Source organism: Gossypium raimondii, chromosome 6 (genome assembly GCF_025698545.1).
Source record: "Gossypium raimondii isolate GPD5lz chromosome 6, ASM2569854v1, whole genome shotgun sequence".
NCBI lineage: Eukaryota > Viridiplantae > Streptophyta > Magnoliopsida > Malvales > Malvaceae > Gossypium > Gossypium raimondii.
The window spans coordinates 59,010,113-59,037,762 of NC_068570.1; the positions used below are offsets into that span (position 1 = coordinate 59,010,113).

Consider the following 27,650-nt stretch of genomic DNA (forward strand, 5'->3'; position numbering starts at 1 on the left):
GTCGATACCCTGCTAGCCCTCCCTAACTACTCTCGGAACTTAAGGATAAAAGAGGTTATTTACTTGAATTTAAACTTGTCATATTTCAAGGAAGGTGAATCACTGATAATAATCTTGGATGTAGCTAATAATTGGAGTAAAATATTCTAGGTTAATATTTGCTATTAGTTTTTGTATCGTGCGCAAATTGTGAATTTAGATTTAATATTTTAATTTGATATTATTAGTGTTTATATTTTTAATTTTAAAGTTTTAGTCATAATCAAATCGTAGTTGTTAAATCCATTACGTTATGTTATTTCTAAAAACTTATAGGACAAATATATTATCACACGTGTAATGTCATTCACACAAAAAAAAAAAACTAACTAATGAAGGGACTAACAATGATATAATTGAAGAAGTGGTTAAATCTACAACTTTACATGTACAAAATTAATGGCATAACATAACTAAACAAAATTAGTTGTTACGATTTGATAAGTATATTGATTAAAATCAACCAACTTGAAAATAATTTTTTTATTAAAGTATAATGGTTAAATCCACAATTTATTCACAATATAGAGTCTAATAGTAAAATTGGAACAATATTATAATTACTATTAACAAATTCATTATAAGCTTTACTTTAACAAAAAAAATATTTTTAACTTTCATTTGACTTCTTAAATTCTAGATTTGAACATTCAATACAGATTCAGATAGTAATATTTTTTTGAGACAATGTCGAGAATTACTTTAACTCCTCCCTAACCCATAGATAAGGTGATAATGTGTTTTAGCGCACTCGAACCCACATTTTCCTGCATTGACAATAATATTCATGCCAATCGAGCTATGATTCAATCGACAGATTCGATAATAATACTTAGTTTAATATTATTACAAAATTGTAAATATCATTCCTAATTTTACTAATAAAAAAAAAGATACTTATACTTGATTAGATATGTCTGAAATACAAAGCTTATATGAAATTATTATTTGATAATCATTGTTTTATGATTAGGAACAACCTATAACAAATGAAAAAATCAACTTATTGAGTTCATCAGGTGACTCCAAATTTGCAGCATGTCCTACATTCTTGATTATCTCTAACCTTGAATTTTTACCCAAGTGCCTAAAATTTGTACCCCAAAAATATTCAAAATTAGAAATTAAATAAAAAAACTTAAAAATATAGTTAGTGAAAATAAGGGAAAAAAGATTATGAAGAGAATTTACTTTGTTTACCTTTGCAAGTTATATGCAAGTTCTAATGGGAAAACCTTATCTTGATCTCCCCAAATTATTAGTGTTTCCTTCAACCAAAAATAAACCCATTATGTGAATTAGTAATCTTTATTAAAACTAGTTTTATGGTAAAGAAATAAAAATAATATAAAATTTAAACAATTGTTCTTTTTAAATTAATATTTATTGTTAAAGTAATAAAATGTAAATAATTTTGATAATTAGATTTTGGTTGTGTTTGGGAATATTGAAATTTTACCTTATGTGACCAAGTTAAAATCTTTTAGATTTTATTTTATTTTATTTTTAAAGAAAATAAATTATCTACATAACCCTTTTAATACATTATTTAAAAAATAGTAGTTTAGTAATCTTCTAAGATGGTGTTTATTTAACTCGTGATACCAACTCAAATTATTTTAGCGACGAAAACATTTGTTGAAAATAATAAAGTTTTCATTCCAAAATGATAATTTTTAATAAGAAAAATCCATTGGAAATATTCAAGTTATTAGTTGGTTTAACTCGACTTTCTCAACATCTTAAAGGAGGTTATAATTGGGCGAGTCTAGCATCTTGCTATAAAATGTCGGGATAAAGTAACATTTAGTTCATAAATTTAGTAACTTTTTTCACCATAATCTTTCAATTTTTTTTACTCCACATTAATCTCGAAACTTGACACATTTTTTTCAATGTGATCCTTAAATTCTAATTTTCTTATAGTATGAAAACGCGGCCCTTCAAGATTGTACCAAGTCATAAACTATTTTTTCTAACTATTTTAAATATATATAATTTCTTCATATATTTTAATACTTATTTATTTTTTAGATTTTATATTATGTTTTAAAATTTTCTAGTGATACCATGACACAATCTCATAGTCACGTCATCACTCACGAGTGGAATACAAGTTCAAAGATTAAATTGAAAAAAATTATCAAATTTTAAGACTAATATGAATAAAAAAATTTCAAGAACCAAATTAAAAAATTATCAAATTCAAGAACTAAATGTCAACCAGAAAAGAAAGGATTCAAAGAAGCAACCTGAGTTAGGACATGAAGGTTAGGATCAGCTTTCTTCTTCACCAAGTAATCTGCCAGCTCAATCTTTTCCTTTCGACAATGATCATACATTAGCTGTAAACATTCAATATAATTGGGTGAGTAAAAAAAAAAAAAAGGGTAAATTTCCATAGTTAAGTGATTAATTTTTAATTTTTCATAATTAGATAAGAATAATTATTTTTAATTTTTTTATATTTTTAATAATTAGATGACAAAAAAATACCATAATAACTATTAGTTTACACAAACAATTAAAGGTTTGAAAGCTTGAATTTTTATCTTAATTTGACATATGTCACAATTGTTTTGGTATTTAATGTAGATTTCTATTTATGCTATTAAAATTATTTTAACCTATTAAATATTTTGGTAAATTACACCAAAGGTCACTAAACTATTATTCAGATTATGTTATTGGTTATATAACTTCAAAAATTACAAAATGATTATGAATTCTTTGTTCGTAATATGTTCAAAATGCCTTTATATATATGGTTAATATTTGGTACATTGTCAATAAAATTTTTAGACTACACAAGTAGGGTAAGAAGGTTAATATATAGGGTATTGTAAAATATTAAAAATTAAATTAAAATCAAATTTTCAAGGCACTTATGGAAAAGAAAAAATACACTGTTAATGTACCAAATACAAACCTAATATATATATATATATATATATATTAAAATTTAAGTTTAAACTAAAAACTTATTTGTTTCAAAATAATAAATAAAACAATTAAAAAATATAATATTATTTGTTTCAAAATAAAAAAATTAAATAATTAAATTAAAATTGAATTGGGTCGGGTCGGGTCTAGTATTAAATTTCAAATTTAGGTTCACACACAACTTTTTCCGTAAGAGTTAGGATTGAATCATGGTGAATTGATCTAAGCTTATAGTCTGGTAAGGGTGAGGCAGTAAAAAATCCGCCGACCTCAACTCATTGTCGTCCCTAACTAAGCCATCCTAGAACTAAAAAGTATCCCCTCGTCTCATTGTGATCCCTAACTAAAGGTGAGTTTGGATGGGCGGTTAGTGTAAAAACAGCGGTAGCGGTGAGATTAGATACTGTAACAACATTGTAGTGTGAGAGAAAAAATAGGCTAAACGCATTGCACCGTATCCAATCATCCATCCAAACCCACCCTAAGCCATCCTAGGGCAAAAAAGTATAACCTCAATTATGACCTAAATCTGGTTGCGTAGGTATGAACGCCTCTAGCTTACTTGAAAAGATTTTTGGTTAACACTAAAAAAAGTAGAAATTAAATAATGTCAAATTAAAATGAAATGACATAAATTTTAAATTTTAGCATAGTAGAGGGACTAAAATCAAAATAGACCATAATTTTAACTCTAAGGAACATCAAACTCACCGTTATGAACTGTCGAAGCAAAAAATCAGGGACCCATTTGAGAGTACTTTGCTTAAACGTTGATAAATTCACCAATAACCTCAAATCATCTGGTTTCTTCGGAACCAAAATCTCCGACGGATGCCGTCCGATTGTTCTCAACTGTTGATCCCTCTGTTCATCTGTAAAAGACAATCCACTACTCACTATTGCCACTTTCTCCACCGCATCCGGCCGTATCTCCGCCATCCTGTACGCCACGAACCCACCGTAACTAATCGCGTAAACAGAGAATCGATCCACTCCGATCCTCTTCAACCCATCGGACAAACACTTAGCCTGGAAAAATTCAGATCTGAAGGGACTTTTGGAGTGAGATTTCCCAAAGAACAACAAATCAGGAATATACAAATTAAACCTCCGTGACAAAGGACCCACTTGATAAACGAATTGCCAAAGTGGATTCCCGCCGTAGCCGTGGATCATTACGAGTGACGGCCTGTCGAAACGGCGGTGATTGGTGACCCAAAAATGGATGGTGGTTTGATCGTCTAAATCAACGGCGCAGGGTATGAGATTACATAAACGGAAATAAACGGATAAGATTAAATCCATGAATTTGATTATGAATGGAGATTGATTCAATGTGAGGATGTGAAGAACAAGGTGACGGAGAAGAGCAAGGGTGGTTGAGAGATAGAAGGAGATGAGTTGCCATAGATGTTTGGATTCCATCAACCAAATTTTTTTAAAGCTTTTTGGAGGAATTTGAAATCCAGAAACTGTATTTTTTGAACATTTATTTTGAACGCTTATATATATATATAATATTATATATATGTATGTACATATATTTGTATCATCTTTGAGCACGTTGATTATTTTGGTTTTATCTGAATTAACGGATGGAAATTGAATTTTGTTTTAGGGTTAATATAACTTTTAGTCCCTGCACTTAGCAATTAGGTTTATTTTGCTATCTGTATTTTCTTTTTTTGTCTACTTTGGTACCTAACTTAGGGGTGTAAATGAGACACTAGTATTCGCAAGTTATTGGAGTTTGACTCGAAAAATATTCAAACTCGATTTGGTAATTATCGAGCCAGCTCAAGTTATCGATTGAGTCGAATTCGAGCTTAGTAATACTTGATATGGCTTGTGAGTCTTATTGAGCTTTTCATATTTTTTATATTATTAAATGCGTTATTACCAATAATATATTATTAACCCTAAGTTTAATTATCGAGTCGGGCTCAAGCTTGAGTGCAAAAATTGACAAACAAGTTTAATCGAGCTCGAACGCTAGTAGCTTGATTACATCTCGAGCCGAGATGAAGCGTAAAAGCGGATGCTTGATTGAGCTTGAGCTTGGCAATATTCAAGCTCAGGTCGATTAGATTACACCTTTAACGTAACTTTGCAACTAAGTTTATTTTGATATCTGAACTTTGATTCCATCAAGATTTGATGATGTGACATTACGAATACAAAAGTGGACAAAAAAAGTACAAGTATACGTCACCAAACTTTAGACTTGTTAAGTTTAGGGACCAAAATAGACTTAGTTGTCAAGCTTAGATACCAAAATACACAAAAAAAAGGTACAAGTATCAAAGCGAATCTAATTGTCAACTTCGGGGATTAAAAGTTATATTAACCTTTTTTTAAAAAGTTATTTGACGGTTATATTGGATCCTAATAAAATTTGGAGTCGAGTCATGTCCGACTCTTAAACGGGGGGCAAGCTCATATTGTATCGTTTTCTTCATCCATAAAATTGGAACCCAAAAATTTGCTTAAGGAACATCGAGCTCTTTACCACTCAACCCAGTAGACCTTAGTGAATTTGGTTTTATTAATATATTAAAAGAAAGTTTTCTATTTGGTTTGAAAAAAAATTAAAACATTTTATTATCAATTGATTTGGTTCGAGTCCTTATGTAAATTATGTGTGAGTTCTCTTCAAATTTATTTTGATTTAAGGCATACCATGTGTGAGTTGTACTAGAATTATACTTTTGTCGATAAAAGTATCATGGATGTCCTTATATTAGGGGTTGAACTATATTTTGCCCCTTTTATTCAAATTTGACAAATTAGTCCCTATACGTTAGATCATATAGCAAACCAATCTTTCTATTAAAAATTGGTCTCTATATGTCTCCATAAGATACACGTAACACGTCACATATCACTGTCCGATTATTCCGTCAACCACTCCAAAATTTTTAATAATAAAAAAGGCTGAATTTTTTAACAGAAAGGATTAGCTTGCTCTTTAATCTAATTTACAGAGACTAATTCACTCAAATTTTTAATAAAAACGAAAAAAAATACAATTTAACTCTTAATACATAAATTTTCACATTATTTTTACCTATTTTATCTATATGTATGTATATTTGGTAATATCCTTCTATATATAAATAATGTTACCTTTGGAAATATCATTATCTACATATGAATTTAATCAGCTCCACATGCAGTTGCCGGCAAAAAGCGAGCATGAAAACGACCCAAGATACTTCGAATTATTAAATGAAATATAAATATAAAATTTAATTTTTGTATTTTTTTTAAAATTAAGTCTAATTGTTAACATCATTAAATTTTATTAAATTTGTTGGTATGAAGTTTTGAAATAAAAAACTCACTTAATAACTATGTAACTAAAAAATAATGTTGTAATTAATTTTAATTTAACAAAACAAATAATTGTGTCAATCTGAAATGTAAAAGACTATAATTTTTAAAAATAAAAGTATGAGGACTAAATTTTAATAAATAAAAAGTACAACACACTTTAACCTAAAGATAAATAAATAAAAACAATATTAGCTCTATGTTTATATAAAAGTATTAAAAATAATTTTTAGTTGAGATGGTAAATAAAAATGAGGTTTAAGGATTTTGGTGTTTTAAGTTAATATTTCATGGATTATATTTTAAAATTAATTCTTATATATTTTATATAAAAATATAAAAATATAAAAAATAAAATATTATTATAATAATAATAATTGTTTTTTTTCTTAATTTTTTAATTAGCTTATGATATTAACATTGATTGAGTCTTAACTGAATTGGTATAGTATTGTTGTCAATGTTGGAGGACGTGGGTTTAAGTGCGCTGAAATGCATTATTCTCCTATTTATGGGTTGGGGAGGGACTATGAGTAGTTTTAAGCATTATCTCTAAAAGAACATCTATGATTAGAATCTATAATGAAATTGTTCAAAAAGAAACTTATATATTAACACAGAGAAGCAAAAATAAGAGACAAACAGTGATTTTATCCCCAAAATAATAAATTCGTTTAACCTTTTTAAATTTTATAAAATTGTAAATTAATATAATGGTAAAATTATAATTTAGTCCCTTATAAATTTTTTTATTTTCTTATAGCAATTTTATGAGAATCAAAATATAATGTTGGTTACATACCCTTAACATTTTTCTTGGGTATTATTTCATGAAAATGGAATGAATTTTGAAGTCCAATTGCTTAAAAACACCTTTAGGCTTTTCCATCCAATATTTACGTGGAAGGCATGCAACCTTGCGGTGGAGCAGCACTGGTTTAGATGCAAATCAATTTTTTAAAATCGGATCGGTATTCAAAATCGATCAAGTTATTGGTTTATTAATTTAATCAGTTTGACTATTTTTAAGAAAATAAAAAATTCAGTTCAATCACCGGTTCAACTAATTTTTTAGTCAGTTTAACAGATTTATATCGATTCTCGATCCAATCATTTTAATACCAGTCTTCAAACCAATACTCTTAACCAGTTGGTCTAATCCGGTTCAAAGATCATTTATGCAAAGGGTAAACTACCAAAATAGTCACTTTTGTTTCCCTTAGGTTATATTTTAGTCACTTATGTTTAAAATGTTACGTTTTAGTCACTTAAGCTATTGTGTTGTAACATTTTAGTCATTGAACTGTTAATTATCGTTAACGATGTAACCTTAAATCATCATTTCAAATAAAAGTTTCAGGTTAAATTATACAATCGATCCACATATCTTTTCGTTTTGAGCAATTTTTTTTTCTTTTATGTTCTTTTAACTTTTTTTTCCCATTCTCTTTTGCTTCTCCCCCTATTTTTCTCCCTTCTCCTTCTCTTTTAACCTAAAAGAAAAAAAATTAAATTGCTCAAAATGAAAAAAATATAAGGACCAATTGCATAATTTAACCTAAAATCTTCATTTGAAATGATGATTTAACATGTCACACCAACTTACCATTACACTGTTGACGGCAATTAACGCTCAGTGACTAAAATGTTACAACACGATAACGTAAGTGACTAAAACGTAATATTTCAAACATAAATGACTAAAATGTAACCCGAGCGAAACAAAAGTGACTATTTTGATGATTTACCCTTATGCAAATTATAAAAAAATATTTGCACTTAAATTAAGCGTTAGATGAGTAGTTAATGAAAATTTTTAATTTCTATTAGCTTGTATTATGTAACACATCAAACCCAATCCTACAATAGGATCTGAGAATGATATGTCACTATTTAAAAACAGTCTGACTTAAAAACATTTCAGCGGAAGCTCTGAATAATTATTATAAAGTTATAGTTATAAAATATATTTCAACTGTTATTTTACTAAAGTAAAAGAAATATCATCAATTTGAAATATTATACGAGACATATGGCTTGTAAAGTAATAAAGTTTCTACTCATGGAAGTAAGAAGGAACTCTCTAGAAACTCTCACACAAGTCTATAAAGTAAATCCCTCACCCTTATCACTTGGACCTTCGTTATCTTCTTGAGCTAAAATAAGGATAATTAAACATATCAAATCATCATTCTATTAAATCTGATCATGCATGCAAGAATCAACAACACTTATACAAAATCAGGAAGTTTCCTGCCTCACACACCATTCTAACACTTATGCATGCAGAACGAAGAACACGTAAATGACTTTAAGAATAACCTAGGGTTCATCAATAATTATCAGTAAGCTGGAACTAACATATAAGTTGGCTGAATACTGTGAACCTTACTTCAAAGAGGTTTTTCTGAACTTAAGTTTTCAAAGAGTTTTTCAGAGAAAATCTTGGAAGAAGAAGAAATTGTAAAAGTGTTCAGAAAGACCATCATTTAACCTTATATACATAAGCTTGGAGACAAAGATTAATGGAAAAATTAGATAAATTCACACTAACTCTCTTGATTCCCATGATTAAGTGCTCTTAATTTAATTTAAGTCCTATCATCTACAGTAGTCTGGTTCCATTCTAACTAAGTCTCAACTTAACCTTATTTCCAAATATTATTCACTAAAAATCCAATCAATTGGATTAATGATGGTCATTTATGTCAAGATTGAAATTTTAAAATTTGAAAAATATAAAGACTTAGAATGATCCAATTGGAAAATATGAACAAAATCTACAATTATATGCATAATATAAAACTAGTAATTGAATTTAATCCAACAGGTTTAAGTGTTACTATTTGAGTTAAGACTAAAAGTGATCAGTTCATAGAATACAATGACTAAATTTGATCAAATAAAAGTATAAAAACTAAATCCGCAACTTTCGTATACGTACTAATAGTAGAATTTAACCTTTTTTTCAAACATATTCATTTTTACTCATGTACATCAATGGCCTTACAAAAAAGCATTGTAGAAAGCCACTTGCAACTCATTTTTCACTGTGGGAACTATATGCATACAATCATCCTAAGGTAAAAAAAAAATTTAATCTTTACATTGGTTTGTGCCTGTAATTGCTTTGTAGCCCAATAAATTATCACCCCGTCGCGATGGCGGCTTGATTGATCTTCGAAAATTTTTCTAATCCTATGTATCATCGTTTGCGTGCTCACACGTTGCTTTCTTGGATGCTAGACAAGTCGCTGTTTGATTTTGCATCACCAACTTCGTCTTGAACAGACGGTGAAACTTGGATTGTTATAGCTTGAGGATCAGACTCCGACTCGGGGGTGTCGTTGTCTACTCGTATTTCTTGTATCATTTTAATGGCTTTTTTCAAGTCTAACCTCTCGTCTGGGCTTGCTTGCGTGCAAAGCGAGCCTATTTGAAGGAGTTTCTCCATTTCTTGAAGCGATTTCGAGCCACTAGCGATCTCTGGATCAAATAGATTGGCTTGCTTCCCTTCGTAAGTTGTCGTTGTCACCCAATGGACTACATCGATTCCACCTTCACCGTTGTCGAGATATTGAGAAGGGAATTTCCCTGTAAGGATCTCGAGAATGATGATTCCTAAGCAATATACATCACTTTTATGACATACTTTTCCATGTTGTATAGCTTCTGGGGTCTTGTAAGCAATTAGGGTTTTGGCCCCTTCGGTGCTTACCACCGAACAAAACCCGTACTCCGAAAGCAACGGTTGGTTATCTGGACCAAGCAGAACATTGCTCGATTTAAGATTTCCATGAGGCACATCAAGAGAAGCAAGTTCAACGTGAATATAATCAAGTCCCTCGGCGATTCCTTGCACTATATTTAGTCTCGTAGGCCAATCAAGTGCAGAAGATGATGTTTCGTGATCACCTAGAGAAATTGTATGCATTTTTCATCAGAATCCGTGGAAGACGATAAAGTATTGCAAACAAATATATATGAAGTTTTCTCATACCGTGTAATAGGTAAAGCAAGCTGCCATTGGCGATGTAATCGTAAACGAAAAGCTTTTCTTCGACCCGGTAATGGTAAGCCAAAGGTGTCAAAACATTAGGATGTTTAAGCTTCCCAAGCCTTTTAGCCATTACATCAAACTCATCTTTACCTATTGAATTCATCTCTTTGGTCCTTTTCACAACCACGGCAAAACCGTTCGACATTGTGGCCTTATACGACGACCCGAGCGCACTGTTTCCTAGTACTTGGGCCGTTGCTTTCATCAAACTTGGCAAACCAAACACACCCTTTTCGTCATTCACCATAACTAGCTCGGGCACCGCACCACCACGGACCATCCCATGGTAATTACCAGGCCATGCCTGATGGCTCGCGGTCTTCTGACCTACTTCTCTGATGGTAGCCGGCAACGAAACTTGGATTTCAACCGGCTCATTGGATCTTCCCCTTTCGACGGCAGCAGCCCCGGGGGCACTCTTTCGCTTCTTTGCTCTCCATTTCATTACAAAGAAGATAATCATTGCAAGAAGCATAACACCTAACGTTATTACAGCAGCAATGATCTTCTTAATGTCGTCTTTATCGTCTCGTCCGCAATCAATCCCTATTTGTGATCCACAAAGACCTGGATTCCCTGCAAATGCATTTCCTTTGAATTTCGATAAACTTGAAGGAATCTCCCCTTCGAGTTTATTGTTCGATAAATTGATGGAAATCAAATTTTGCTTATGAAAATCTGGGATTTCCCCGGAAAATTGATTATTCTCGAGGCGTAAATGGATAAGACGGGAAAGTTTAGACAAAGAATCCGGGATTTTCCCGGAAAATTTATTATCCGACAACCAAACTTTCTTCAACGATCTCATTCCGGCGAAAAAATCTGACGGGATTTCACCGGAAAACTTGTTTTTTGACAAGAACAAAGATTTCAAATAACCCAAACGATTGATTTCCGGTATGTTTCCGGTGAAAGAATTGTTTATAACACTAAAAGATCTCAATTCTTTAATCAAAAGCAAAGCATCAATGTCGATTTTCCCTGATAATCCCATCCCTTCAAGGCGTAAACCCATTAATATCCCATTAAAACAAAGTAAACCTTTCCAATGACCCTCTTTATTACAAGGTGCAGAATCAGGGTTCCAAGAATCAAGAGCGCCACCACCGGCATTGTCGAAAGATTCCTTAAGCTTCAACAGAGCTTGGGAATCCGACACTGCATACACCAATCTCAACAACAACAATAACAATGAAACAAAGAGAAATGGTCTGAAAAACCTTAAAGAAGTAACAATGGCGGCCATTACTTGAACCAAAAGCAAACACAGTGAAGCTTTGGGGTTGTTTTGAACAATGAAATCTCGGTGTTATAACTGTTGGAAACACTTGTTTTGATGATTTCTAGTGTTGGTTTTGATTGTCGTAGGGTGGTGGTGTTCATGGTGGTCGGATTGTTTTTGTCTGGTGCTTTTTTTTGAAAAGAAAAGGCTTAGAAACAGGGAAATGGCCTGAATTTTGAACAAGTCAAGGTGTGAAAAAACAAAGAACCCATTATTCACGCTAATATGTATGGATTGAAATGATGATCATTGCTCAAAAACTGGGGAATTTTTTTTGCCTATACTTTCTGCAGTAAAATAGTGTCTCCTTTGACTTTCATAAGACAATTCACTTCGTACAGGTTTTCATGATATAACATGCACGGGCGACTGTAGGCGGGTGGTGGCAGGGGCCTGCACCCCTAAAATTGAAAATTTTCTTTTTTAACCCTTTAAAATTTTTAAAATTTTAAATTAGTAAAGGTCAAATTATAATTTGGCCCCCTTAAAATGATAAAATTTTAATTTAATCTTTTAAAAATTATATTTTTACATTCATAAAAATTACAATTTAATTTTGGCCCCCCTAAAAAAATTTTCTGACTTCACCCCGATAACATGCCGATAAATTATTTAATCAATAGATAATTATTTTTTTTAAAAAGAAGGCTTAATACATCATGGTGCTTTAGTTTGACACTTCTTTTTTAATGTGGTACAAATGTTATTTTTGATCCAATATGGTACATGTATTTAACAAAAGTAGTACATTGTGGTACTTGAACGTAATAATATTGCTTTTTAGTGTTTAATTGAGTTTTATAGTTGATTTGATGAAAGTTTCTAATTAGCTAATAATATTAGCAATTAACCTTTCATCAAATCAACCCTAAACCGAATTAAATATAAAAAGTTAAGACACTTACATTTGAGTATCAAAATATGCAACTTTTATCAAATACATGTACTAAACTGACAAAAATAACACAAATATTATTTTAAGAAAAATATCAAACTCGGATACTAAATAATGTATTAAACCGCTTTTTGATGCCTAGACTTTAGCTATGTTGGGTCTTAGTAAATCCAAAAGCTTTATTATTTAGAATAATATTAAAAGCAATGTCATATTAAATATTTTAAAATTAAATTTAACTAAAAATTTTATTCATTAAAAATTAACAAAAAAAAAGTCCAGGGGAATTGTTGACAATGTTTAAATTGGATTCGACCGAACTAGTTGATTGAATTGGAAATTCAAGCGGGATACAAATATGAAGAAAACCATTAGATCAGTTGATCTAGGAATTGGTACAAACTGGTTAAACCAACAAAAAATTCGATTGAATCGAATTTTTGAAATTTTAAAATATTTTTTTATTTTAATAATTTAATTAATTGAATCGATTTGACCAATAATTCGATTTTGAAAACCTTGATTGTTCACAATTTTCTTCATTGCGTGAGGAGTAACTAAGACTTTGGGTTGCCCAAATTGTATGAGCAAATGGACAAAAAAATAAAAATAGTAGTCCGTATACATTAGAAAAAAAGAGTAAAATGGTAATTTTTATAATAGTTGACATTAGTTTAAAACGCGACATGGTATGTTCACCTAATTGATCCATTATAGCAGAGGGGTCAATTGCTCAAGCCAAACAATCCCGTGGGCATGCAGTGATTTTGATCCAAAGCTTGCACTCTCTCGGTCGATCGATACTTCCCTGATCAGGGGCGAAGCCAGAACAATTTTTTAGGGGGGCCGAATAAAATTTCAATTTTTTTATAGTCTATATCTTTATAAATTTTAAAGGATTAAATTGATTTTTTATAATTTTAGGGGGGCAAAGTACAATTTTACCTTTACTAATTTAAAATTTTTAAAAAAATTTAAGGGCTTAAATAGTAATTTTATATTTTAGGGGGGTCAGGCTCCTGCCAGCCTCCTTAGATTCGCCACTGTCCCTAATCATCAAAACACAACCAAAACAAACCATAATACAACATAAAAACTAAAAACACACACCGTAGTGCCGTATGCTACAAATGGCAGTTGATTCCCCGATTAGATTGAAGAAACGAGCTCTCGACAAAATCTTTCGAGCCTCAATCGATGGTGGGACAGTAACAAGAAAATCCTGCTAATGAGAGTTGATCATGGTGGCTCAGTTCGAAGGTTCACCTGAAAAGTGAGAGAGATTGGACAAAAATATAAGCCTGATGAAAATAGGCTTGGACAAAAAAATAAAGCTCGTTTTCTAAATGGGTCATGTCTTGAGTAAGTTTTTTTTTTTTACCCTGGCTGGGCTAGCCCCAAATTTACAAAAAAAAAATGTTTGTTGTTTTGCTGCCATTGATTTTAATGTTTTTAGTGTATTTTATATATTATATTTTTAAAATTTAATTTTTTATAAAAAACTAATATAACAAATTTTAATACGGATGGGTCAAGTTGGGCTCGAGTTTTAACATTTTTATTTGGATTGGGCTTGGACAAAATTTTAGGCCCATTTTTTAGGCTGGATTGGACACAAACCTAAAAAATGGGCTTAGAATTGTTGCCTTGCTCAACCTAATTCGGCTCATGATCAACTCTAGTGCTAACCATAATGTTTTTAGTGTATTTTACGTATTATACACATGAAACTTGAATTGTAGTTCATATGTATACATGCAACTTTGATTTCGGTTCAATCTTACACATTAAAGAAATAAATACATACATTTATTTCCATATTAGATTAATATAACTTTTTGTGTATGCAATATATCAACGTAAAATGGTGATAATCCGATAATATTATTAAGGGTAAACTACCAAAATAGTCACTTTTGTTTGGCTCAGGTTACGTTTTAGTCACTTATGTTATCACGTTGTAACATTTTAGTCACTGAACCGTTAGTTTTTGTTAACGGTGTAACAGTAAACTGATGTGGCACGTTAAATCATTATTTCAAACAAAACTTCTAGGTTAATTTATACAATCGGTCCTCATATTTTTTCGTTTGGAGCAATTTAATTTTTTTTCTTTTATGTTTTTTTAACTTTCTTTCTTTTCCATTCTCTTATGCTTCTCCATTTGTTTTCCTCCCTTCTCCATTTGTTTTCCTCTCTTCTCCATTTCTTTCAACATAGTTTTTCTATGTTTTATTTTTTTTGAACAATTTAATTTTTTCGAGTGAGGCGAGCTTGTAGACTAGTTACAAATGGAAAGCTTAGAAAAACTATGTTAAAAGAAATGAAGAATGGAGGAAAATAGAGGGATAAGCATAAGAGAATGGAAAAAAAAGTTAGAAGAAAATAAAATTCTTAAATTGTTGAAAATGAAAAAATATAGGAACTAATTGTAGAATTTAACCTAAAATTTTCGTTTGAAATAATGATTTAACGTGCCACATCAACTTACCGTTACACCATTGTCGACAATTAACGACTCATTGACTAAATGTTACAACACCATAACGTAAGTGACTAAAACGTAACATTTCAAACATAAGTGACTAAAATGTAACCTGAGTCAAATAAAAGTGACTATTTTAATAGTTTACCCTATTATTAATGATTTTTGAAAATTGAATCAAATCACGAAATCAAAATTTATATATGATATTACACATTACGTTAAAATTTACGTATAATTTTGAAATTTTTCCCTTTTTTTTATATTATAATTCTAATAAATCATACCTACCGACAGCAAAAAGAAAAAGTTTCAAGAAACATTCGTACGCACGTGGCATCTTCTGGTTCATTATTGCCAAACACAAGTAACATTGAAAGGTGATCTTTTTCCTTTCCGTCAATGATAATTTACTGTGCGAATTATTTTTATTAAACTTAATTATAAATATATATAAATATTAATATAATTTTTAATTCTAGATTAAAGATAATTCGGTCCAAAAAATGGACCCATAAAAATTAAATTTAACATGAAAATAGAAGTCCAAGACATGAAAAAAAAATTATAAGTTTAAAAAATAATCGTATCATCAGTTGGATCAAGAATCAATCCGTATATCGACTTGAATAAATAATTAGACTGATTTTGAATTGGGTTGTGAGCGAACCGTGCGGAATCGGTTGAACTAAACTAAAGAACCGATTGAATCAATTACATTGGTTTTTCTCTATTTTAATATATTATTTTTTATTTTATGATTCTTAATAAATTATTTAATTAAAATCGGACCAAAAGATTGAATCGGTCGAACTGAGAATTGATAGTTTGATTGGTTCAATCATTGATCCGATTTAAAAAATATTGGTATAAAATTAATTAAATTTTTATACAATTCCTATGAATTTTTAATCCATAATTTATCAAGGATGTTTGGACTGGGAACCGGTTAGGGTATCTATTCGAAAAATGACATTGAATCAATTGGGTGAGGAATTACTGGTTGAATAAACTAAAAAACCAATTGAATTGACGATTGAACTGAATTTTTTTCAATGTACATATTTTTAAATAATTTTTTATTAACTTGATCAATTTAATTAAAATTGAACCGAACGATTGAATCGATCGAATTGAGAACCGATAGTTTGGCTGGTTTAATCATTAATTCGATTTTAAAAACATTGGTATAAAATTAATAATTTTTTTGTGCAATTCGTATGAATTTTTTATTCAGAATTATCAAGAATGTTTGGATTGGGAATTGACTAGAGTACCGGTCCAAAGAATGAAATTGAATCGATTGAGCGAGAAATTGGTACGGGCCGGTTGAATCAACTAAAAAACCAATTGAATTGATGATTGATCTGAAATTTTTTTTAAAAATATATAATTTAAAATTTTTAATAATTTTTTTTATAAATTTTAAAAAATAGATACAATATTATTTCAATTAAATATTTATTTGTTTCTGTAATTATTGATTGATCTAGTACTGGAATTTAATTCAATTTAATGATGAAATTATATGTAATTAAACAAATCTTGGTTGTGATTAGTGCAAAAATTTCCCAATTTAGTAATAAACCACTTTGATTAGACCACACACATAGCTAACACCCAACTTAAAAGGCCTCATTTATTTTCTATCGGTTTTATTATTTTCTCTCACTTTCTCGAGGCCCTTTACAGTTGAACCCTATCGAAGGAGGAAAAAAAAGGGTAATTTTCTCGGATACCAAACAACCCGATTAATTTTCCCTGGAAAATCGCCTTGTAAAAGAAAATTAGACGGAAAATGCAGCACCAGAGGCTGAAGCAACAGCAACAAGCCTTGATGCAACAAGCTCTTATCCAACAACAGTCTCTTTATCACCCAGGCATCTTAGCTCCTCCTCAGGTTTTCCACTCTTTTGAATCTCTTATCTCTTTAATGAGTTTTTGATCCGGTCTTTAGGAATGATTTGTTGGATTTGGCGAAATCGTGTTTTGATCTTCGAGCTCGTGTTGATCTTCGAGCTCGTGTTTTTTTTTTTTTTGTAATTTGACTGGTGGAGCTAGGGTTAGTTGGGGGAATTGAATGCGATGATGATTTAGCTTTTGAGAAACAAGCTTCCTTTTTTTTTCTATTGGTGTTGCTTGAATTCGGTGGATTTTGCTTCCATTTTTGTTTCTTTCAGCTCTTTGAATGCATTATTGATCGGAAAGTTGGATTTTTGCTTTGTTTCTGGAACTTAAAAGAAGTCTTTGTCTTTGATTTCTTAATATTTTTAGATTTTCATCATTGATTGAAGTTCTGATGTTATTTCTCTTATATGATGTTGCAATTGGCAAGCTAGTAAGTTTTGCTTGTGTTTTTATTCTCATTTATTTGTGTTTCTCACTACTTTTGGTTTTGTATGTAACTTACTGCTGATCCAAATCTTAAAGTTGTTTTGCAAATATTGAGAAATGATTGAATGTGGTTTAGTCCCCAATTCCATCTCTCTTGTACTACCAATCCTTCTATGTTTCTATCTTGATCTTTTGCTTGCAAATATTGGGTAAAAATTGACAATTTCTTTCTTTCTTCCGCTCTTTCTTATTTCAAGTGTTAGAGCAGAAAACATGGTTCCTGAGTTTCATTTTGGGACTCTTTAGGTTTACGTTGCTGGGATATAACAGCATGAAGCAAATTTATGAAGTATAGGGTACTTCCAATATATTTGATTCTCTCAAAGTTACATTTAGGGCAGACAACACAATTCTGCTAATGTTCTTTCATTTAGATGAGGTGAAATATTTTGGTCTGGTTGTCACCAAAAAAACCAATATTTTTTTTTGGCTTTAAGTTGAAAGTGTTTTCAAAGAGGTTGGAGAAGTGATGCACTTGTTTCTGATGGTTGTAGTTAGCATCTCGTTTGTTTTTTATAGGTTGAGTGTTGGGATACCTTCAAAAATCCGTCTTCTTTCCAGGATTTGAATGCTTTAGAGTTGAGTTAGGTGGGAAGGGACATTTTGTACATCACTTCTTTGTTTCCCCCTTTCTATTTTTCTATTTTTTTTTTCACTTTTTTATTTTGCAGATAGAGCCAATCCCAAGTGGAAATCTGCCTCCTGGTTTTGATCCAAGTACTTGCCGCAGTGTGTGAGTGTCTGCCTAGATGTTTTTACTTTTTTTTTTAATTTCCTTTTTATTCTTTTGCTTTTTGTGTGTGTCTTATTTCCCTTTCTTGACTAAGCAACTTCCCTAGTCATTTTTATGCTTATAAGTATACACATTGGAGACACTTTCCTTCATGAATCTGGTGATTGAAAATGTCATTGCTACCTTAATGCTAAATTCTGAGCTATTATCTGTTTTATTTGATGGTTGAATAGTTTTGGGAATGTAATAGATAGTTTTTATGTTCTGTGCTCTTTCTAACAACTCAGAAAGTTACTTATGGCCATTTATTTTTTTTTTCTTTTTTTTAAACTTCTAGCTTTTATTTTGAGAAACTGCAGGTATGTTGGAAACATCCATACACAAGTGACTGAACCACTACTCCAAGAGGTTTTTGCAAGTACCGGTCCCGTTGAAGGCTGCAAGCTTGTCAGAAAGGAAAAGGTATTGTTTTCAAAATAGTATCCTCTTTATATGCATGTGTATATATCTGGAACTGTGAGGATGCTCTAATTGTGCAATGGTTAACTTTCTTTACTTAGTTTTCTCCCTTTTCCTTTAGCCTATTGATTTCCATATGATTGGCATGCCTTTTGTTCTCACTCTACTTATGCAGTCATCATATGGATTCATCCACTACTTCGACCGCAGATCAGCTGCTCTTGCCATATTATCTCTAAATGGAAGGCATTTGTAAGTATTGACTTTTAGTTTTTTCCCTCTTACTTTATTTTGATCGTGCTTTTACCTCATATCATGTAATCTGCAGATTTGGACAGCCTATCAAGGTCAATTGGGCATATGCTAGTGGTCAGAGAGAGGATACATCAGGTTTGTGCATGTTTTTGTTTGCAAAGTTTTGCTCTGATATACTTATGATGTGCTGGCAATTATTTTATAATCTACTTTTTGATACTATCATGATTGGTGCAGGACACTTTAACATTTTTGTTGGGGATCTCAGTCCTGAGGTTACTGATGCAATGCTGTTTGCGTGCTTTTCTGTCTATCCTAGTTGTTCGTAAGCATCTTTTACTTTGGTATTGGTTTTAGTAAATGCATAAACTTTCAGGAAAACCTATTTGTTAGTAAACCTTGATTCCTGTATTCATGTTGCTTAAAGTAGTGATCAATCAGTGTCACAGTGAATAACAAAGCTGATACCTTTACTGATTGCAGGGATGCGAGGGTAATGTGGGATCAGAAAACTGGGCGTTCAAGAGGATTTGGGTTTGTTTCATTTCGCAACCAGCAGGTACTGTTGCTTGGTTAAGTTTCTGGTGGCTTTTTGTGTTTCTCAGTCTTCCTTGATAATGTTCTTTCATCTATTGATATCAACTTTTTTTATCTGTCCAGGATGCACAAAGTGCAATTAACGACTTAACTGGTAAGATTTATGTTCTTTGCTCAATAAATGTACTTCTTTATCTTATTGAGCACAGCTTTAGCTCATCAAATAAGCTGTGATTTTTAGTGTATTTCATAACTTGCATGCTTTGAAGTAATCTTATTTTTTCTGAAAAAGATTTTCCTTTCTTTTTAGTCTGTTATTCTTTCACAATTTTTTCTGCAATCACCTTGTTTGTAGCATCAGTTTATTAAATTATTGCGGCTGAGCTCGCTGAATTGTAGTTAGCACTAATTTTTCAACAAACCTCGACTTGTATAGATTGCTATTAATTGTTATTGCAGTAAAAATCATACGAGCTTTGATTTAATTATATAGGAAAATGGCTTGGCAGTCGACAAATTCGTTGTAACTGGGCGACAAAGGGTGTCAGTAGCAGTGATGACAAGCAGAGCTCTGATGCCAAAAGCGTGGTAGAACTAACCAATGGCTCATCAGGTGTGTTTATTGAAGCTTTAAAATCAAACATTCACATTTTTATTGTTTCGCTAAATTTGTGCCAAATGTGAAATAAACTTACATATATTAGCGTGGGATGCAGAGGATGGTAAAGAGACGACCAATAATGAGGCTCCTGAGAGTAATCCTCAATATACTACGGTTTATGTCGGCAATCTTGCTCCAGAGGCAAGTAACCATAAAGATCTTCAGAACTCTTTCTAATGAAGTTTTCAACCAATGATGATATGAGCTTGAACCGGCTGTCCGTATTTGGACCTCAAGAACTCCCATGTTCTAATACAGTTACCAGTGCTTGCAAGAGTTGGCCTTGTGTTCTGCAAACTCCAGTTAACTTTGTACCGTAAAGGAACATGTTAAGTTCTCAAATAAAACCAATTATTTTTATTCCTGCAGGTCACTCAAGTAGAACTCCACTATCACTTCCATGCTCTTGGTGCTGGGTTGATTGAGGAGGTCCGTGTCCAGCGTGATAAAGGCTTTGGCTTTGTGAGATACGGTACTCATGCTGAGGCAGCTTTGGCTATTCAACTGGGGAACACACACTCATTTCTATGTGGCAAGCAAATTAAGGTTTACTCTCTTCTTATACTTAAAATTTGACTTCCTTTTCTATCTCAGAGATGTGACCCTTTTTTCCCTGGAAATTACAATCATGATCTATCATTACTTCCATATATCACCGAAAACTAACTGAAATGTCAAACTAATAAATCAGGACGCATTTGGCAAAACTTCAACTAGACTAAATCTGGATAACTCCAATATAAAAACCTAACTCACACTTGGGGAGGCTTGAGACTGTTATCTCAAAATTGCCCCTTTGCTGCTAAATCAGGGCCCCATCGGCTATTTCAAAAAGGGTAAACCGCTTTTTGGAGCTTGAACTTGACAACAACTCTCACATTGGGGCTTGAACCTTTTTTTTTTTGACCAAGTTAGTCCTTGAACTTGGCTATTGTTCCCACATTGGGGCTTGAATATTAGGGTTTTCAAGGAAATATCATGAACTAACTTGGACAAAAAAAGAGTTCAGACCCCAATATTGGAACTGGGAACAATTGCCAAGTTGAGAAACTAAATTGGAAAAAAAAGTTCAGGCCTCAATGTGGGAACAATTACCAAGTTCAGGGACAAACTTGGACAAAAACAAAATTTAGGCCCCAATGTGAAATTAGTTGCCAAGTTTAGGCCCTAAAAAGTAATTTAACCTTTTGAGAAATATAACCATCTGAAGTAATGTGCATGTTTGAAGTCTTTGGAGGAAGATGTTCGAAAAATTCTTTGGTAGGTTTTATGTTTATTGAATCTTTTACCCTTAAGTATGCTAGAATGAGCCATGGAATGAGTTCTATTATTGCCTAGGAGTCAAATTTTCATTAGATTCATTTTCTCTAATCTAAATTCTTTTAGTTGCAACTGTTGTCTATGTTGCTCAGATTCTTCATTTTCTTGAGGTACTCATGCCCAACACACATGTTTGAACCGATATGACCTCCAAAGATCTTTCAAATACTTTTAAAAACTTATAAGAATTTTATAACTGTGTTAGATACATACCAGAAACCTGAGTTTGAGTAGCATAAGTTGTAGTTACAACTTCATTCAAAATTTAATCCCTTGGATAATTGGAAATTTACATCATTAATTTGTTTTTGTGTAGTGTTCTTGGGGCAGCAAGCCTACACCACCTGGGACAAGTTCAAACCCCCTTCCCCCACCTGCTGCCACACCTTTAGCTGGTCTTTCTGCCACTGACCTTTTAGCTTACGAGCGACAACTAGCCATGAACAAAATGGGTGGTGTTCATGCACTAATGCACCCTCAAGGACAACACCCTCTCAAACAAGCGGCAATGGGAGTCGGTGCTGCTGGAGCAAGCCAGGCCATATATGACGGTGGATTCCAGAACGTGGCGGCTGCCCAGCAACTAATGTACTATCAGTGATCAAAACTAGAGTTTGTGTGGTAATTATATATATCCTTAATTTCCTGGCATTTGCAGGTTTTATTTGAGTTCTAAAGAAAAAAAAAAACATTTAGGAGGCTTTTTAATGTGTTTATCCTTTTTTTCTCTTTTTTTTAGTAGCGAGATTGCTTTGCGCCCTGCTTTTATTTATATATATATATATAGCATACATATGTGTTTGCCTGATTGTATCAATCTCACATATTTCTTGATATTATTTTGAGTTCTAAACGGCTATGAAGCTTTTTTAATGTATTTTCTCCCAATGAGTGTGTATATAATTTTCTGATATATATTCCATATGGTTCCCAATGAGTATGTGTGTGTGTATAAGCAATGCTTGGCCCGTAATAGTAGTTTGTAATTTTGTTTGAGTTCTGTATTTGTAAATGTTAAATTCTGGTATTAGTCCCTGTAATTTGGGAAAGTTGTGGATTTAGTTTTTATATTTTAATTTGACCAATTTCAGTCTTTCTATTTTTCAAGTTGGTCAATTTTATGTCTTATACTTTTCAAATTTTATTCCTAACCCAAACGGTAGCAAATACGTTCAATTACTGTTGTATTATTTGTATAGTTGTAGATTTAGTTCATGTTTTACAGTTGGATAATTTTAAGCATGCGCTTTTAATTTTGAAATTTTAATTTTGACACAAATGACAGATGTTAAATCATTAATTGAATTTTTAGTAACATATGAAAATAATAAACTGATATGATGATAATATGTTTATTGCATTAAATTTTGGAATTAGTAGGTAAGAATTAATATTTTAAAATTTGAAAAAGTACAAAATTAAAAATTACGAAACTAAAGTATAGAGATTAAAATCATAATTAAAATAGACTAGTATCAAAATTAACCATATCTAAATTGGCAAACTTTATTTAGTTTAAGGATACCAACAAATTTGAATATGTAAATTTGCTTTAAAATCAAAATTATCAAAATTGATCAGGTGATCGGATCAATCAGGTCATCGATTTGTTTGGTTTAATTAAATAAATTACTAAAAATTAAAACAAATTTCGGCTCAATAGCCCAAGTCAACTTATTCGTATCAATTCTCAAATCAATTCTTGAATCAATTGGAACTAGTTCTTATGTCAATTTTTGGTTCAACAGATTGATTTGATCCGATTCAAATATTATTGAAATTAGTTTATTATTTGAATATGAATTAATAAATTATCCATTGAATATTTGAATCTGTTAAATATCCACAAGTAACAAATATTAAACTATTTTTAAATAAAATTTAATTTTATTTAAAAAATTAAAGCAACACATTTAGATATCCAAACCTGAATATGTTATTCACAAAGTAAAATAAATTCGGTTATTTATTATTTGAATTTGCATCCATAATAGAAATATTAGGATTAAAAATTGCATTCATTTGATTTTTTAATATAATTAGAATATTTAATTTTAAATATTATTTGAATTTAAAATATCTGAATCTACCAAAAAAAAAAAACAAGTTGAATATGTACTACTATTTCGTACCATACATTGCCATTCTAATTTATTCCGTTCCTTTTTTAATTTTGTATAAAATGTTATTTCTATTTAATAATCATATATATATTACTTAAAAAACTATATTTTTATTTATTAAAAATTTTAAATATAAATAATATTTACATTTATATAAATTACATCGTATATAAAAATAAAACTAAGGGACTGGTAAAATTAGAAAACAAAATCGAGTTGAATGATATTCGAACTTCAAATATTTAACCGTTGGATCGGATTTGATCATTAAAACTCAACCTCGACTTATTTTTTAAATGGATTTATTGCTTTTGTCTAACTTCATCTTTAGACCTAACATTTTTATCTAAGCCCTCTAAAATAATCCTCTCATCCCCTCAAATATTGTCCAAGAACTTGAATCTAGACAAACATGGGTAAAAGTATCATCGATGCCCTTGTAGTATAAGTCAGATTTGTATTTTGTCTTCTTTGCTCGAAAAATAGGCATTTATCCATTTAAACTATTAGAAACTGATGTGACTGATGAAATAATCTGACAATGACAGATGACATACCATTTGTACTTAATGCTGACGTACAACGACCAATTCTTAATAGTAAAAATGGATAAAAATTTATAACAAAAAAATCAACTTGCTCTACGATCGTGCATGAACTAATTTACACATTTTTTGAGTAGAGAAGGTAAATGCAATCTAACTCATAGTATAAGGATCTCCATGGTATTTTTACCACAAACGTGCAGATTATGAGAAGTATCATGCACTGTTACCCAGATTTAAGCATGATTATCTGTTACGTGCATGTATACGACAAGGATCGATATATGTTGAACACGGATACTAGGGAAAAAGAAAATGAAGAGTCGAAATGTGTACAGCTAATTTGGAATCTCTAAGTTGCTTTATCAGTCTTTTTCTAACCTAGCAATATATTTATCATAGAATTTACCTGCTTTTTCGAGGTCTCCGAGCTCGGTGTAACAATCGGCGATCGCTCCGTAAGCTTCCGTGTTTCCTGATTCCTCTCTTTCTCGATCGGAGATTGCTAAAACCATCGAATGGTATTTAATGGCGTCTCGATATTTGCCTTGCCTTTGCAATGAAGCACCTAAATAAACCAAAACTCATGTTTAGACTTCAATGTATACCCCAAGTCCCTGGTATGTTATCGTGGTGCTATGCCAGAGGCAGACCGAAATGGTCGCTTAGGGAGCCTTGATCAACCAAAATTTTGAAAATTTTTAATTTTTCCCTTGAAATTGTTTTAAAAATTTCTCATTAAACTCCTAAAACTTTTAAAAAAATTATTAGACCCCCCAAAACTTAACCTCAGTATCCACCACTATGCTATGCTACTACCAATTGATGGTATTTTTCGTTAACGAATATATGGTTCTCGTTGGCACGATCTTTTGAGATTGAGATGATGACCAACGACCTAATGGAGCAAGTGGTTGAGGCTCCTTGTTGGCACATTAAGGACAAAGGTTTAAACGATGGATAAACCGAGAGATACGTACCTAAACCCCGAGCAGCCTTTTTCTCCTCGATAGGATCTTTTAGACTCTTAGCAAGCTCCAAGGCTGTTTGAAACTTGAGAAAAGCCTTCTCGTGTTCTTGATTCCTTAAAAAGTTCTTCCCACTCTTCAAACAAGAAATCAACTCTTCTTTTCTTGGATCCACGATTATGTGCTCTTCCGATATTCTACCGACAACGGGAGCGTAACTCAGTGTGGGAGCATATGACTCTATCTTTGCCTGCCTCTTTAGAGCGGCATTGATTTGGCGCAGCTGCTCGTTCAGTCGCCGTAGTTCCCCTTTCCTTTGCCGTGCAAGCAATCCTAAGGTACAAATTGTGGATCATCAACGAAAAAAACAATTTAAGCAAAATGGTTTTCTTGTTTGAACAACGAAATACCAATAGCAGAATTGTGTTTTGTATGTCATTTTCAAAGCAGTCAAAGTTGTATTACCGACGAGAAGAAAAGTCGATAAAAAAAGGGTAAACTATACCTTAAGTCACTAAACTATTAGTAAGTTTACGTTTTGGTCACTAAACTTAAAAAAGTTACAAATGGTTGCTGAACTATTCTAAAGTTTTTATTCAATGGCTTAAATGAAAACTTTTGAATAATTCAGTAATTTAAATGAAAACTTTCAAATAATTCAATGATTATTTTATAACTTTTTGAAGTTAAGTGATTAAAACGTAATCTTACTAACCGTTTAGCGACTTTAAGTATAGCTTACCCTAAAAAAAATTACAGAGACATGTACCTCCCACTGTCGCACCAATAAGGGCTACAAATAGAAGTAAAGGCATGTTGAAAATCGAGTTATCCGCTTCACATGCTTCCGCCACGGCTTTGAAAGGAGCCGTGTATATAAAGATGTTAGTTGCAAGAAATGCCGTCACCGGAACTCTTAACTGTTTACCTCCCTGCCCCAACACCAGCGGCAACCATTTAAAAAAGTTTAAAAGGCATAGGCATATAAATACACGTATAAGGTAAAAGTCTCATAGAGGCCCCTGTACTAGAAACTGGATTGCATTTTGCTCTCTCTACTTAAAAAATGAGCAAATTAGTCTCAGATCAAAGAACAAACTAAATCTTTTGTTAAAAATTTCATCAATTTCTACTATTAAAAACAGATTCATGTACATCAACATGAGATACACATGGCATGTCATGTGTCATTGCTCGATTGTTTTATTAGCCACGTCAGTTTTTAATAGTACAAATGGACAAATGGATGGAATTTTTAATAAAAATGATCAATTTAATCTTGATCTAACCTACATAGATTAATTTTTCCATTTTTTAAGTAAAGGGGACAAAATGCAATCTAACTCGCTTCCATGATACATTTACGACACATATACACACATATATACATTCGTATTGAAATAAGCTTAAAATACGAAGCTAACTAGCTCGATCTTTTATACCATGATTCAAAACTAATGATAATAGTAAAAAGCTGCCTAGAGGACTCACCATCATACCTCAAGAGCAGCTAAATGTTGTGCAAATTCATTGTAATGCAATGAAATACGATCCGAGACCCGATCTCCGACTGACTCTTGGAGATGGGGTAAATACCGTTCACCCGTTTCTCGGAATAGACGATGAATCTCAACCGGCTCATTAACATCTTTGAAGGATGATCCAAAATTTTCCACTTTACATATAAAAGATGACAGCTCCTTCCCTGTTTTAAAATCATCAATTTTTTTAAGGATAAAACAGATGAACATGGCATATAGCTAAATTCAAAACAACCCCAAAAGCTTACATTGTATCATCATGATAGTTTATTCCACCACTAATTCAATTCTATTAGTTTCAATCCATTGTTTAGCTAATTCTTCAAAAAAACCAATTTTCAAAACCTTAAATTTATTTCCAATTTTGCATAAAAAAATCATATTTTTTTCAAGGACAAAACACATAAAACACGAAATATAGCTGAATAAAACGACCCCAGAAGCTTACATTTCAATGCCTCCAAATTTATCCCAATTTTGCATCAAAAATTCAATTTTTTTTAAGGATAAAACAATGAAATATGAAATATAGCTAAATTAAAAGAACCCCAAAGTTTACATTACAGCAAAAATAAAACACTCACAGAAAAAGAAAAAGAAAAAAATACTTAAAAAATGGGAAAAGGAAAAGTGATGGAGCACTAACCATGAAATTGGGGTTTGGTGAATAAGCTTGGAGGAGTAAGAAAGCAAGAGCAATGGATTATCATGGACGCCATTGCTTTGGATAAAAAGTTTTAGATTCGATAAAATTAAACGCAGTGTTTTATTATTACGTAACGTGTTGAGAGCATTGAAAGACATATATGACCTTTTGTCAACATCACATTATGCCATTTGGGTCGAGTTACCTGTTTAAACTAAAATATTTATTTAAATTCGAAATTTAAGAAAATTTAAATAAAAATATTAAACTTCAAAAATGGTTTTTGACAAAAGAAATAGCTTGAGCAGTTAGAGCTATTAATTAAGTCAAATTCGAATAGCTCGTGAGTAGAATTGTTCATGAGTCGGGACACTCGACCTGTCTCGAAGACCTCCCTATAGGCTCAAAATATGAGCTCAGACAAAAAAAAA

General features: G+C 31.6%; 4 protein-coding genes across 6 annotated transcripts; 1 reads left to right on the forward strand and 3 right to left on the reverse strand.

Moving 5' to 3' along the window:
- Nucleotides 1-599: 599 nt before the first annotated feature.
- LOC105773156 (uncharacterized) lies at nucleotides 600-4,476 on the reverse strand. Of its 2 annotated transcripts, XM_012594854.2 has the most exons (4): nucleotides 3,694-4,476; nucleotides 2,292-2,384; nucleotides 1,240-1,307; nucleotides 824-1,126 (listed from the first exon to the last, which is right to left on the reverse strand). In XM_012594854.2, the coding sequence occupies exons 1-4, from the start codon at nucleotides 4,405-4,407 to the stop codon at nucleotides 1,009-1,011; spliced, it is 993 nt and encodes a 330-aa protein (XP_012450308.1). In that variant the 5' UTR covers nucleotides 4,408-4,476; the 3' UTR covers nucleotides 824-1,008. The 2 variants fall into 2 exon arrangements, with proteins under 2 accessions (XP_052488175.1, XP_012450308.1); XM_052632215.1 differs by lacking the exons at nucleotides 824-1,126; nucleotides 1,240-1,307 and adding an exon at nucleotides 600-806.
- A 5,059-nt stretch (nucleotides 4,477-9,535) lies between these two features.
- On the reverse strand, nucleotides 9,536-11,621 carry LOC105773154 (pollen receptor-like kinase 3). Its single transcript, XM_012594850.2, has 2 exons — nucleotides 10,316-11,621; nucleotides 9,536-10,230 (listed from the first exon to the last, which is right to left on the reverse strand). Exons 1-2 carry the CDS (start codon nucleotides 11,619-11,621, stop codon nucleotides 9,536-9,538), a joined length of 2,001 nt encoding a protein of 666 aa, XP_012450304.1.
- Nucleotides 11,622-16,691: 5,070 nt separating this feature from the next.
- Nucleotides 16,692-22,284, forward strand: LOC105773537 (oligouridylate-binding protein 1B). The gene is made up of 12 exons (XM_012595525.2): nucleotides 16,692-16,937; nucleotides 18,103-18,164; nucleotides 18,524-18,626; nucleotides 18,799-18,875; nucleotides 18,952-19,013; nucleotides 19,116-19,203; nucleotides 19,362-19,437; nucleotides 19,539-19,569; nucleotides 19,909-20,028; nucleotides 20,132-20,217; nucleotides 20,446-20,622; nucleotides 21,713-22,284. Exons 1-12 carry the CDS (start codon nucleotides 16,836-16,838, stop codon nucleotides 21,995-21,997), a joined length of 1,269 nt encoding a protein of 422 aa, XP_012450979.1. The 5' UTR covers nucleotides 16,692-16,835; the 3' UTR covers nucleotides 21,998-22,284.
- Nucleotides 22,285-24,109: 1,825 nt separating this feature from the next.
- LOC105772868 (protein FLUORESCENT IN BLUE LIGHT, chloroplastic) lies at nucleotides 24,110-27,354 on the reverse strand. Of its 2 annotated transcripts, none has more exons than XM_012594347.2 (5): nucleotides 27,220-27,354; nucleotides 26,532-26,737; nucleotides 25,802-25,952; nucleotides 25,045-25,365; nucleotides 24,110-24,632 (listed from the first exon to the last, which is right to left on the reverse strand). In XM_012594347.2, exons 1-5 carry the CDS (start codon nucleotides 27,290-27,292, stop codon nucleotides 24,430-24,432), a joined length of 954 nt encoding a protein of 317 aa, XP_012449801.1. In that variant the 5' UTR covers nucleotides 27,293-27,354; the 3' UTR covers nucleotides 24,110-24,429. The 2 variants fall into 2 exon arrangements, with proteins under 2 accessions (XP_012449801.1, XP_012449800.1); XM_012594346.2 differs by having other exon boundaries at nucleotides 25,802-25,964.
- Between the last annotated feature and the right edge of the window lie 296 nt (nucleotides 27,355-27,650).

Coding starts and splice junctions, on each gene's coding strand:
- LOC105773156 (XM_012594854.2), bottom strand. CDS start 4,407: ATGGAATCCAAACATCTATGGCAACTCATCTCCTTCTATCTCTCAACC. Junction 2,385..3,693: donor TGCTTCGACAGTTCATAACG/GTGAGTTTGATG, acceptor GAATGTTTACAG/CTAATGTATGATCATTGTCG. Junction 1,127..1,239: donor CTTGCATATAACTTGCAAAG/GTAAACAAAGTA, acceptor TACAAATTTTAG/GCACTTGGGTAAAAATTCAA.
- LOC105773154 (XM_012594850.2), bottom strand. CDS start 11,621: ATGGCCGCCATTGTTACTTCTTTAAGGTTTTTCAGACCATTTCTCTTT. Junction 10,231..10,315: donor CTTGCTTTACCTATTACACG/GTATGAGAAAAC, acceptor CAATTTCTCTAG/GTGATCACGAAACATCATCT.
- LOC105773537 (XM_012595525.2), top strand. CDS start 16,836: ATGCAGCACCAGAGGCTGAAGCAACAGCAACAAGCCTTGATGCAACAA. Junction 18,165..18,523: donor CCAAGTACTTGCCGCAGTGT/GTGAGTGTCTGC, acceptor GAGAAACTGCAG/GTATGTTGGAAACATCCATA. Junction 20,218..20,445: donor TCGGCAATCTTGCTCCAGAG/GCAAGTAACCAT, acceptor TTATTCCTGCAG/GTCACTCAAGTAGAACTCCA.
- LOC105772868 (XM_012594346.2), bottom strand. CDS start 27,292: ATGGCGTCCATGATAATCCATTGCTCTTGCTTTCTTACTCCTCCAAGC. Junction 26,738..27,219: donor CACCAAACCCCAATTTCATG/GTTAGTGCTCCA, acceptor ATTTTAAAACAG/GGAAGGAGCTGTCATCTTTT. Junction 24,633..25,044: donor AAAGGCTGCTCGGGGTTTAG/GTACGTATCTCT, acceptor TGGTTTATTTAG/GTGCTTCATTGCAAAGGCAA.